Genomic DNA, 13,985 nt, shown 5'->3' with positions numbered 1-13,985 from the left:
CATGTGGCTTATTGTATCCAGTCTCTGTTCTAAATCACGTTTTCGTCCCATACAATCCTTACGCACATGCTGCAACTTCTTATTTCACTTCATTGCCACATTCAGCCTTAAACGGATTGACCCAGAACTACTGTCGAAACCGTGGCTAAGAATTTATATCTTGACTATTTCCTCCGGACAACATTCATTCACGAGGGTTATAAATCGTTTTCTCATGCAAAAAGGATAAAAATATCTAAACTTTTATATTTTCCCCAACAGAATTCCTCTTGAAAATTTGAAGATTTTCAAATAGCAACGAACAAGGAAACACGTTAATAAGATTTTGAGTCACGTGTGTTGTTTAGATACTCTCCTATTTTTCCACTTATGTAAATTTATGTCTTCATGAACGTATTGTAAGGAAAACGGACGCCCACATACGAAAATATCTGATTGAGTGCAAGGAAAATGTGGGGAGATCTTCAGTTCGATGAGAATAAAATCCACCACTCGTGACGCATTGATTGTATGCCCATTATTGTGTAATAATTTGGGGAAAGTAGAAATATCAGATGATTGGAATTATAATTGGATTGACCTTTGCCAATTAGATTTATTAGGAAATAAAGATGTCATTGCGATATCTTCTACCTGCCAGTTTCTTAGGTGAGATTAGAAAAATTGAAGTAACCGATTCGTAGAAAAGATAAAATCTAGAACAAGACTGGATTACGGGTGGAATCATTAAACAGGATTAGATGTTACGTTTTCTTGGGAGGTTAATCGAAAAGGGTCCTTCTGAGAAAGCCACTTTGACGGAGCAAGTGACAGTTATGCTCAAATAACTTTAGGACGCTGATTACTTAGCTTGAACCTAGCAACTCCTCTCCATCTTCCCCCGCATTTCCGGTTTTAATTATTGTGCTTAATTAAGATTTTGGACAGTGAAAACTGTTTGCGTGAAAAAAGGCAAAAGGGGAAGTAAATTTTGAGAACAAATTATAGCTCAAAGGGTTATGGTTCTCATTTTTCGTCACGCTTATAAATTGAAATCTGATTGCACACTTTATCTCTTCGCCCTTGAATATACCTCAAGACCAAGTAGACAAGAACAAACGAACCCTAGAATATTTTAGATTTAAGTAATAGTTAAGCTAAGAAAATTTGTTTGTATATATTATAAACAATTTTGTAATAGTGGTAAACAACGTAGCCCATGCATTCTTAGAGCAGGCACCCGTGAGGTACACAACAAGCTGGAGAAACATCGTCGAGCGCATCTGAAGGAATGCTTCGAACAGCTCAAGGTCCAATTACAACTACACGATGAGGAACGGAAGAAGACATCGAATCTAGCAATTCTCGGAGCTGCCTACCGTCATGTAATGGTCAGTTGAAGTTTTATTTTCGAAAAATCTTCATATAAACTTTTCCAAAGCATTTTGCTCTCCCATAATTTAACTTAGAAGCGATTTCATAACTTTAGATTCATTGCTAACATTAATGTGGATTCATTTTTGATTTTTCATTGTCTCAACTCATTGTAGAGCTTGAAGAAAAAGGGACGAGAACTGGAACAACAAGTGGAACAATTAGCCAAGGAAAAAATCAATTATCAGAAGAGGATATTGAATCTAAAGCGAGAATTATCCGCCAGGCATGATTTCGATTTCTCTAGTGTACCATCAGATAGTGAAATGATGCAAGGAGAAAGAGGTGAGTTCAGTAGAATACACAATTTAATTATTTTATTCTAGAACGAATTTCAAAAGTTAATTAGCCTTCTGAGATTTGGAATCTAAATATGAACAATCCACTTCGTCCGATCACAAATCACTACCTGAGGCGAAAAGAATAGTCTTCAAACGTGAAGCTGCCGGGAAACAGAATCGCACTTTATGACTCCAACAACCAGGCTGCGCGAACATAGATATGCACCAGGCAATCCAAAATATCCTGTATGATTAGGGCTAGAATTGTCTCGAGCCAAGTCCCTTACTGAAGTGCGTATGTGGGAACGATATGGTATGAGCACGGAATGATTCGATTCCGATAAAACCGACCAAGGGATCCTTCAATACTTCATTACGACAATTCATATTTATAGTGAAACCAAGAAGAAGGAATATATATTTCGAAAAGTCAGTAGGAGATTTTTGTTCATTAGATCTTTCGAACAGGAGTTCGAAATAGCATCAACCTTTTTTCAAGCAAAACTTCAGTGAAAAGGATAGGACTCATCCATAGTTTTTTCACGACCTATACCAAACACAGGCCTGGACTACTAATTGGTTTTGACATCTTTCTTCCATTGATTTTCCCCGTGTAAACTTTATCGATGGCGCATCAATCTAATTTGGATCTAGGAGATAAAGTGTGTAGACAATTAACACGGTTATCAGCGATACTTTCGCATGAAAGTTTCCATATATAAATAGGTAGGCTGTCTGAACATTTTTTGAACTCAACTCAATCAAGATGACAGGACTCGTTACCGAAATTTGGGGAATGTATTTGCGAGTCCTCTGAATTTCAGTCATTTTGATGATTTCGGACGTTCGGAACGATCGAAAACTAACAATTGACAAATTCATCAAATGATGCCAGACGACTGTCGAATTAAGGTTAGGGAAATTGTAGAGGCTATAAATATGTTCAAAGAATATGTTTACCACGTGTTGAGAGGAATTTTACCGCATGTAGAGTACTGTGTTTGACAAAAATCGAGTTGAGATGAACATTTTCAATCTGTTAGACGCAACAAATGTGAGTTAAGGCAATATACTCCAGAAATGAAGCGGAAGTCAAACCAGTAGACTGCAAAGAAGTCCCAAAGTATCTCCGTCTGACCCTTTTTTTCTACAGTAGCCATGGAGTTGGCTTACTAAATTATTGTGAAAATGGGAAAATCGTTATAGCATCCTATATATTACTGTTTAACAGAGATTGCAGGAATATGACCACATTTAAAGAAAAAATGGTTAAACCAAGGCAATGATAATAAAATTGAAACACACAACACTCTCTTTGAAAATCAAAAAACAAAAAAAAATCCTATACCATTTCACACCGCAGCGATGCCCAAGGTGAAATTATATAAATTATAATTCGAATTGTTTGGCCCTCCTTCTTGCCTGCTCCGTCTTATCTAGCCCTAACTGATTTCTTTTGTTTCCTAAATTAAAAGCTGCATTTCGTGGACAGAGGTTTTCGAAATCTCGGAAGATATGATCTTCATGAATAAATATTCCGCAGAAAAAGACACCAAGCGCTATTTGGACAGGTTTTAGGTCTTCCATCACCTGTGATGCTTCCAAAAATAGACGAATTGCGGTTTCGTCCAGGGCAGATGTAACTCAACCGACGCTGCGTCAATTCTGCCCTGGGCATATTATGCCTTTTGTTACTATGTGTTCTTTGCCCCCTTATATATAATTCATAGCACAACATGAGTATGCATTATATTTATGCGAGCAGAAGCAGATCTAAGCTTTCATTTAAGGATTTGAGCTCCGGAGTCCGCTATTCATTTTATGGCGGACAGAACGAAATGGAAAGGTCTCTTCCTCTGTGTCTGGTCCACGGTCTCCCTGTTCTGGGCTAGCACCCAAATTCGTACAAAAATAGACCACTTGCGTTTTCCTTCCTCCTTACGCATAATTGCCATACCCCGCATGTATAGACGCTAGCCCTGATCCATCGAGTGACAGTCAATATTTTTAATTAACTGTCTAAGATATGTATATCATAAATCTTATATATTATCGGCTATGTACAATTTTCCAATTTCCACTTATCTCCATGAACAAGCTTACAAGAAGCAGGCATCTCTATGGAAGATAAGAAGGTGCCAGGACCTGAGAGTATCCCTACAATTTACATGATGTTCCACCATCAACCGAATCTACTGCTTGCTTGTTTGATTTTTTCCTTACCGCTATAAGGTGGTGAGGTTCGCGCTGATCAGCAGATGAAAGTGCATCAGGAGTAAAATTGCCGAAGCGATTCGTATTACTGAGGACTTACCCCCAAAGCAGTTCGGTTTTAGAGCAGGGATATTCCACTGTTATCGAGCCGATGAATGCAGTTCATCGAACTGAGGCGATAGTCGTCGATCTTGCGAATTATGCTTCTCATAATACTTGATGTCAGAAATACTTTCAATTCCGTAAGATAAGTACATATGGTAGGCACCCTAGAAAATTTTTTTCCATGTACCGAGGTAGCTCTTTTAAATATTGAGAGATTATTAGAGAGATCGTTCCCTGCTCTGCTAGTAGCGAATGGAGATCACATTGGGGTATCACAGAGGTCCACCCTAACGCCGGATTGGTGGAACACTGTGGTCAAACCTGGGCGGCAATTCAGATGATGTTACAGCACTGGTTGCCGGTCGCACTGTAGGATAGGCGCAAAGCAGACTTATCATATATAGATTTGGAGGGTAAGTGGATGGAAGACTGATCAGTCAGCTTTGCATTGCAAAAAAACCAAATACGTTATCTTGACTTAAAAGAGAACCTCAACCCTGCATTATGCTCGACGAGATTATTATAGAGTCAAAGTCAACGATTAACTATCTCAAATTGACGCTCGACTCAAGGAAATCAAAGCAACAACGGGGAAAACTGGATTTTCGGCTATATGTTGGTTAATGTCAAACGTTTGATGTTTGGATGGCCTAGTGGCTAGAGCAGTAAGGCTGTCATAGTACAAGGTCGTGGTTCAAATATTAAAGGGAGATAATACAACCAGGAACTTACGTCTCAAAATCCTCTAAAACCTCTAAGACCTTCTAGAATTATCTAGGTGTGTACATTTTTTTTACCAGATGTAGTCATGTTGGGCATCAAATGAAAGGTCTTGGTTAGTACTTTTCGATGCCAGACATAGTTTTGGCACTTGTTGGAAAGGCGGGTAGTGGAAGGCGTCGAAAATGGTGATTTCTTTAACCATTCTCAGGAACTATCCAGCCGAAAAATCTGAAAAGAAATCATAAAGCGGGCTCTATAGAGTGTCCCGGCCTAAAACACAAATTAAGTTAATAATAATACATCAAAGAGTTATATGGGAGTTTGCAGTGATATAGATTATGTTATCCCCAAGTTTGATCAAAATCGTACTATTGCTAAAAATAGTTACAGTAGTTCAAAGTTGTCTTTACCGTGTAAATTGACTGCAACTAAATATCAATATCACACTAAAGTGAGTAGTCTGACATGCTAAGTGCACATACATTACGGGCTAATTGGAGTAGTTCTGCACTCAAATATACTCACCGAAAAAATAAACAAAGTTCTTCAAACCTGCAGCGTCGGGCTTCCGATTTCCCGTCTTGTTACTGTGAATTTTAATTGACGTCAGACATTTTTCTCCAAGACGATTTTTAGCGCGGGGTTAATATTTTTATATAATTTTTTTTTTGAATAGCAATCTTCTCAGTTGAGAAGTTGCTAGTTAGCAAATGAGTGTACAGCGAACTCTCTCCAAAAACCTGGCATAATTTCGTCCGTGCGAATGGTGGAAAGACCCCCCTATCGCCCATCACTCATTCCCAACTGTCACAGAAGCAACAACCCCATTCGTATACAGCTAAATTGTGTAAACATGACCTATGGTATAATTTTTTTCTCATTCCCAAAGCATTTTTTGCAGAGAGATCCACAATCTTATCAATAGTTTTTTACGAGGAATTGTGCGATTCTACTGCTAACACATACGGCACATATAGTGCTAGTAGGGCGCGTAAATGGAGAAAGCGTGGACTATAAGCTTCTAAGCATCGAGGCAGACTTTTTATGATATTAGAGCCGTTCAATGTATATTGTAAGCACTTACCCATAATTTCTTGAGGAACCTTATGTCCTCAGTGTTGGTACGTTGTCATTTCGTAGAAGTAGAAATCGGAATCCACATTTCGTACTTGTTCGGGCCAATCAGTCCTTCAGCTCCCCCAAGACTTCACAGAAGCTTGGAATTCTTCCTTCATTGTGCTGTGCAATGTAGTTATAGAGCGACCCACTTGTCAGGTGTTCTTGGATGGAAGTCCTGGGATTTAATATGGGTACCTCCCGTGTACCATACGCATTATCTCTAGGTCCTCTTCGGAGACGAATTGATTTGGAACCACAATAAGATCCACGCCGTAACTGGAACAGCGTTACTGATTGATATTGAGTGCAAGCTCAGTATACATATCAGTGGATGCGAGACATATCTAACTCCTTTGGCGTAACTAAAGTGCACGACGCCTTAGTTCACAAAGAACTCTGCCTGCGAAGTGGATATAATCAGCCATAATGAAACTCCCATAAGGGGGCCAACCGCAAATAACCGAGCCGAGAACCCATCTCCCAGAAATTCTCCTGGAGCATATGCTCTTAGAAGGTCATTCTGGTTTCATGACAAGACACTTCAGATGAGATGCTTGCAAATTCGCGTCTGATCGCCCTCCTCGAGTACGTGAGGGCAGCTCTGCCTAATGGCTTAACTGGAAACAACCAGGTACGGAGAACCAAAGCCACCCTGTGATAGAATCCATCGTATGACATAGTCTGCAATAAAATTGTCGTCGCCTTCAGAACCACAACAACAACATAAAAATATATACTGCGTGAATTTGCAATCCAATGAGGTTTGAAAATAGTTATCGTTCCGATGCTTGTAGTTCTTCTAAATAAAAATAAAACTAGGTAGCTTGCTCCTACTACAATATATTTTAATATTAGGTTGTTGCAAATGAAATGTCGGATATTTGAGTAAAATTTCAAAAAACTATAACTTTTATGAAAATTAATTTTATTAGTCAAAATAAGACTTATTCCAGTTTCGTAAAAGTCTGGGTTTCTAGAGCTAAGAAATTCTTCAAAGGCACTTTTGACAGCTACTTCATTGCTGAATTGTTTCCCCGCCAAAAAGTGATCCAAATGCTTAAAAAAGTGGTAGTCGGTTGGCGAGAGGTCGGGTGAATATGGTGGATGAGGAAGAGTCTCATATCGTAATTCATTTAATTTTTGGACCGTCATTCTGGAAACATGAGGTCGGGCGTTATCATGGAGCAGTATCACTCCATCTCTGTTGACCAATCTAGGCAGCTGAACACGTAATTTCTCGTGCATTTCATCAAGTTGGGCACAATATTTCTCTGCATTAATTGTTTCACCACGCTCCAAAAACGAATAATGAATAATTCCAGATGCAGACCACCAAACAGTTACCATTACCTTCTTCGGGTGAAGGCTCGGTTTTGGCATGTGTTTTGGAGGCTGATCGGCATCTAGCCATTGCGCTGATCTGCGACGGTTGTCGTACAATATCCACTTTTCATCGCATGTCACTATTCTGCGCAAAAAGGGATTGTTCCTGTTGCGGTTGAGTAGAGAACTGGATATTTCCATTCGCAGCGCCATGTTTTGCTCGTTGAGTTCATGCGGAACCCACTTATCAAGCTTCTTCACCTTTCCAAGCTGTTGTAAGTGCCGAGATACTGTCGAATAGTGTACGCCTATTTTCTCTGCAATGTCACGAATCGATGATCGGGGATCAGATTCCACTATCAAACGCAACTCGTCGTTGTTGATCGATGGTCCTGGGTGTCCACGAGGTTCACTTTGGAGGGTCATGTCGCCTGATCGGAATTTTTCGAACCACCGCTGTGTCGTTCGTTCGTTTGCTGCGTCAGCTCCAAATGCTCTGCAAATGTTTCTGGTTGCCTCCGCTGCGTTGTGACCAAGTTTAAATTCATATAGAAAAAGTAGACGTTTTTGACTCCCTTCCATGCTTTTTTCTTTGAGTTTTACTTGGAACTTCAATGACGATTGAAACTGAAATGACCCCTTGATCGAACGAACGACTATTTATACTCAATTATCCCATACCACCAGAGTCACCTTGCGGCAGTTTTAAACATTAAAATCATAACTAACTTCACTTCATTGAAAAATCCGACATTTCATTTGCAACAACCTAATAGTTAGTAAATACGTATTTCGAAAGCTACTTACTTTCTTCCTCAGTAGTTAAGCTACTTACTTAAGCTTAAGTACTAAGGAAGAAAGTAAGTAGCTTTCGAAATACGTATTTACTAACTATTAAAATATATTGTAGTAGGAGCAAGCTACCTAGTTTTATTTTTTAATGAGGTTTGAATTTTCTCAAATAAATTCTTCCATTTCAACACCTGTAGTTCCAGAGACAATTGGAAGTAAGTTGCACTAAGAGAAGAGAAGAAAAAGCAAAAATATATCGACTGTACATATATCGACTTTATATTTTTTTGACCTTAAACATTTCGTTGTGTCACAGTTGAGCATTAGTTAAAGCTTCTTTAGTAATAATAATTTTTGTTGATACCAAAATTACCCATCGCAGTTACACCGTCTCGTGTTGGTTTGTCGATAGTATATGTATTTATTTTTTCGGTAGCAATTATGTGTGACCTTGCGAGGGATATAGATAGTAGAAAGCATTTCGAATACTGGCTAACTTATCTTCAAACGTGGATAGAACAAGTTCGATTCAATCCGCGAATTTATCTCTCACATCCTTTCAGTTACCATACCAACATGGGGTAGTTGTCTCATTTTGTTGTGATTCAATTACTATTGCTTTATCTGTTCTTTTGCTGACCTTTATCAATGAATCCGGCATTATATTTCTGGTCTTTCAAAGTGTCACCCTTTGTTCCTTTACGTCTCCCGAAGATATCTCCCGCCCAACAACTCTGTCTTTATTTTTTTTCCAAAACAATCATTGCACTCAAAATAAACCACTTTCTTTCACTGGTGATCGTTCTGTTTTCAGACCAAAATTCCGTGTACCACTACAATTTTCACCCTTAATGCCTGCTTTCTAACGATCATCTTCTATTTTTTGTCACCTACGCTGGGCAATCTCGTATACAATCCCTGCTATAACACTAAGTTACATCCAACTTTACCTGTACACAGTTAGTTAGCTTATGTTCCAATCATCGGTACCTGTCTAGTAGTAGTAATAATATAACAGTAACATCAAGCGATGTTCTTCTCAGACCACAACATAGTAGGGTGAAGAAAGAATAGAAATTCTCTGTAAATTATGAAACAAGCCAAACATCCTAGTCCTTTTACTGTTCGCAGAAAAATATTATTTAATGAATCCATCTCAACCAAGTGGTGCGGAGTGTGCCAATGGGAAGTTTAGTGGAAATCCTTCTATTACTAAGAAAGTTATAATATATCAACTTGCCTTTTTTTAGATAATTTTACTGCATTTTAAGATACCATATGTACAATGTCAATATCACATTGAAGTGAATGGACCGAAATATTAAATGTATATACACTGCAAACTATGAACTACTTCTAAATATTCTTACATAAAAAATACACGAAACCTTTGATGCCTAAAGCAAAGGTCTTCCGGTTTCTGGCGAGTTTTTCCATCATGAAGGATTATTAGTTAACTATTGAATAGCATTCCGTTCTGTTTTAATGACGGTGGGATATTCTGATGCAATATCGTCAATGCCGCACTTTTTATAAAGGAATACGAACTGTCCTAAACCAGTCGAAAGCTGAGTGTCTTAGTTATATCATAGATGCCAAAATAGTAATTCTGACGTTAAAGCAAATCATTCCATACAAATGAATGAATGGATCTTATTACCATCTATTTATACAGAAATCGTTCCCACTAAAACAAACCTGGCAAAATTGGTCGCGACACAATGGCATATAGTCTCCAGTTGGATATTTTTAGCTCCTAGATTTCATTGCTGAAAGTTTAGGTATTTGGAATGTTTTGAGGTAATAGATATGCGTGTGTTGTTAAATTAAACCATAACTTATTGAGTGTAATATTTCGTTCATTATTTGGTTTTTCATCGCTGGTCATTAACCATCCCCCATTTCTCGAAATTAATGTCTCACGGAACTTTATGCCTAATAAATTCATTGTTCTGATCGTAGTTTGGCAAGTTTCACTGTCTTGTTGAAAACAAATATCGCTTGCGTCAAACCCTAATGGAAAATCGTTTATAACAGGTGCTCTAGGTCCATACGGCCATGCACTCTCTGTAAGACTTTCCGAGAAGATCGCTCTCTTCTTTTACTGTTCTGCACTATTTCATGTATGTAGAGCTGGAGCAAAGAACTTAATTTCTAGAAGTTATTTCTGACCAAGCCTGCATCTCATTAATCTTCGTTGAGGGCTGTTATTGATTCCTTGTTGTTAAAACCGAAGTTTCCATACGCCCAGGAAAATATTCTTCCAACAAAAAATATAGTCCTTCGTGGGATTTAAACTCCATGTACTGAGCACTCCGAGCAAAATTTGTAAGTCAACAGGCATCGGCCTTCCTATCTAATCCACTTCTGTACTATACGACACATGCCTATAACTGCATTGGTTCTCTCAAAATTCAGCCTTGGACTAAATTCTTCAGATATTAAAATGCATAGACATATCTGGGTCAGAACATAAGTATTCCAGCTAACGGTTGTCTTCTAGAAAATCTTAAAATTTATTCAATAAATTGCAATTTACAATTCTATAAATTTGCAGCAAAAAAATCAAATTGTTTCCTACGCATGCATACAGACTGAATGCTTACAAACGCATTACGAAATTTCCCTTATTTTGAAAAAGGATTACCATAAATCCGCATGAAATCAATTCACGTTTGTATTATGAATATCTACTAGTAACCCAAAAATTGTCAATTCAAGACCAATAATTTTCTATTCTCTTCCGAAATGCATACAAGTCCCCATTACATTGTCCTGCATAGCTCTGACAAGATCTCGACAACGTCCGAAGAAGAAAATCGTTTATGGATTCCAAAATTATTGCTGCATTTGCCTTACAAAATCCAAAGCATATCAGAGGCCTCTCATTGGTGGTAGCGTGGTTGATACCGTCCCATGCGGCTATTGTGCATGAAATTCAGAAAGGCACTTACATCACAATGTTCCGAAACGGTGGTCATTTCTTCTAGTCGTTTGCAGTCGTATTCTGTTTGATATGCAATAGAACGAAAGTTATTGAAAGCAACACAATTGGAATATGACCGCAATTTTATAATTTCAAATGAACAGTTGCAGGCTGACAGGAATAATCTGCGTAGCTAGAGTTCTCTATCGGGCTAAGTAGGCCGTCGAATGTTTAGTCCATTTGTTGGAATAGAAGTCAAGTCTTGGTCCTTGGACTCAATTTGTTGTAGTTGCTCTTTTAGAAGGTGGAGCTGCTGATATCAAATCTGCATGTCATGCAGTCTACCTACACGCGTATTACATACATGCGTATTTCTAGCTTTAGACACATTTGAGGATAGTTGATCAGCATTTAGGGTATAATGTTTACTTCTACGGGAATGGTTGAACAGAATAAGAAGCTGTAACGCTGTAAAATCAGCGATGTTAATTTAACCCCCTAATATGTTTAAGGGTAGGTAGTCAACCTAACAAATTAAAGCTTTTACTCGTTCTCTGTCTTAATATCGATCCGTTTTTATCGATAGTATTATCTAATAATGTGCTCGGGGTCCAACTTGATTGTTGAAACCCAATTAAGTTTCGAAATATCGTTCAGAATCCTCATAATTTCCATCAATTTATTGATATGCATACCTATCTCTATGTGGTTATCGACAAACAACCTGAATATGGTACAACTTTGCGCTAGGTCATACGTTTGATTCCTTTTCTGCTTCATTCCAAAATTATTCAATATCCAATCCACACGACTGATTAGTACACGTGCTGTGTACTCCATTCGCATGGTGTGTACTCCATTCGCATAGGGTATACACGTAGTCTTTTTACTTGATTGTCACTAAACGATAATAGAAAAAAAGGTAAGCAGTGAATTTATGAAGCCAATGAACACCAGAAAAAAATAAGTAAAAAAACTAAAAAGGAATATAATTTATGAAGAACATAACCCCAGTTGGAGTATGGTGCTTTCAGAGCTGGTCAAAACACACGTATTAGAACAAAATTAATAATCACCCACACCATCGCATCTAGGGTTCTATTGACTTGCAAATATATTATGTAATGTTGAAGAAAGACTTGAAGGGCATCAGACAATAAGATGGAGATGCTGATCAATTTTGGAATGATAAGTGGACGGAAAAGCCATCAAATATGCATGTATCTCGAATATTCTGATGGATAGAGTGATTGAACTTTGATATCGATCTATGTTTCTGTAAGATGTTAGAAAACAACCCAAAAAACTTCTTTTGATATCATATTTACGTAAGTTGTAGTTGTTTGGATTCAAATCTTATTCATGTTTCTATCTAACAACTGAAATACAACAACTTTTTCATCATCAAACTGTGCCATCAATGGCAAATACGTAGAGAAAAGTTACACATTCGTATTCAAAATCAATTTCTTTTTGTGGAGCAACAGGAGACAAGATAATTAATAGGAGTTGAAATATTATCAACGAGTCAATTATGATTCTTGTTAGGACTGTGCGTGCAGAATAAAGTTGATGAGTTACTTTGGACGGAGCAATATTTCCTGAACACGGCTTCAGCCAGCTAATAAGATGTGTCATTTAATACAGGACAGAAAATCGTCTGGGTCCGTACTCGAGTTGTAAGGGATTACGACAACTCACTGGAGCTACCTGGAACTATGCGCCTATTGGTTGTTCTATTTTCAGAAATCCTTGTGCAATTTCGTAGTAACTTTGTTTAAATTTCTTGTTGTGAACAGAGACCATTGCAGCCTTTATTTGTGTAGAACTAGCAGCTCTCCAGTTTCTTCCTTTCTTCCACAAACCTTGCACAGTGGAAGAATACGTGCTTCGAGTCCTTTGGGACTAATCGCATTTCGGACAATCGTGCCGTCTCTCCAGATACTATTTGATGACAGGAATGAGCATGTGTGAGCGTTCCAAATGCTCTTGCCATCTAATTACAAATCTCTTCACATTGTAAAAATTCTTCATTTCACTTGCTAAGATGTCAATCAGTATCAATTCCGAGATGACAAATGCAGCATCATTCTAGGTAGTTCTGAGGGTAGAGCACATCTTTATAGCTGTTATTCTGTAGACTGCACTCGAATTTGTTAGCGTTAAGTGAGTCCTGCAATGCCTTTCTCCGAACTGGAGCTACATAGAGCAAGATTGAGCTCACCATACTATAAGCAACTTGGAAGCATACTGTGGCCTTCCCATGTTCGGCATCATCGTTGCCATGGCCATATTTGCAGTGGATGCTTTTTCGCAAGCATATTGCACGTGTTGCTTATAAGGGACCTTCGATTCGTCATTCCCAATTATTTGATGACAAGCTTGGAAGTGATAATATGATTCCCAATTTGAATATATAACCCACCACCGTGGTATCCTCCGGAACCGGAAGAATCGTTTACATGATATTCTGAAGCAGTGGGTTCACTACGGAGCTCTATGAGGCACCCGCAGAGACAACGTACTCCTAGGGCCCCTTATCGGGGTTAAACAACTAATCATCGCCAGAGGTTCTCGTTCTGTCTCTCCATCTGGCTAAGTTCATCCTACATCCATAAAATTTGGAGTAATGTAGGTTGGAGCAGCAGCAATGGAGCACAAACTTGAATAATGTAATGCAATAATGTAGGTGTCAATATGGGGCAGGAATCTGGAAAATTTGGTGGAAATCCTACTATTATTAACAAATTGATAGTAGATCAAAGTTGCCTCTTCGGCATCAAATTACTACTCCCTAAGAGAAAAAATGTCAGTATATATATGATAGCTCGTAGTGTATATTGGTTGAATATACCTAATTTTAAATTTTATGGAATATTGGGTACATCCAATGAATATACACTGCGAACTGTGTATAAATGAAGCTATCGTGCACTCAGATATCAAGAAAATCAACAAAATCTTTCATATCTGAAGTGCAGAGTTTCCGATTTTCGACTTATTTTCTGTCATAGAATCCCCTCTTACACCTTAGAAAATAATCAACCGAAAACTTACTTAGAACTATCAAATTACGAGTAGTATTTTTC

At 38.1% G+C, this 13,985-nt stretch overlaps 1 protein-coding gene across 13 annotated transcripts in view; it reads left to right on the top strand.

The window, feature by feature from the left end:
• The window catches only part of LOC119653720 (mucin-17), a 238,151-nt gene that overhangs the window by 207,080 nt on the left and 17,086 nt on the right, over positions 1–13,985 (top strand). For 11 of the 13 annotated variants that reach the window (XM_038058618.1, XM_038058617.1, XM_038058621.1 and 8 more), the window contains 2 exons: positions 1,181–1,370; positions 1,530–1,698. In XM_038058618.1, the coding sequence (XP_037914546.1) occupies positions 1,181–1,370; positions 1,530–1,698 (359 nt within the window). The remainder of the gene's footprint in view (positions 1–1,180; positions 1,371–1,529; positions 1,699–13,985) is intronic. The other 2 variants (XM_038058615.1, XM_038058616.1) reach the window with 2 other exon arrangements.

The sequence above is a fragment of the Hermetia illucens genome, chromosome 4 (genome assembly GCF_905115235.1).
Source record: "Hermetia illucens chromosome 4, iHerIll2.2.curated.20191125, whole genome shotgun sequence".
Taxonomy (NCBI): domain Eukaryota; kingdom Metazoa; phylum Arthropoda; class Insecta; order Diptera; family Stratiomyidae; genus Hermetia; species Hermetia illucens.
Note: the sequence above shows the minus strand (reverse complement) of the source record. Positions and strands in the feature narration are given on the sequence as shown.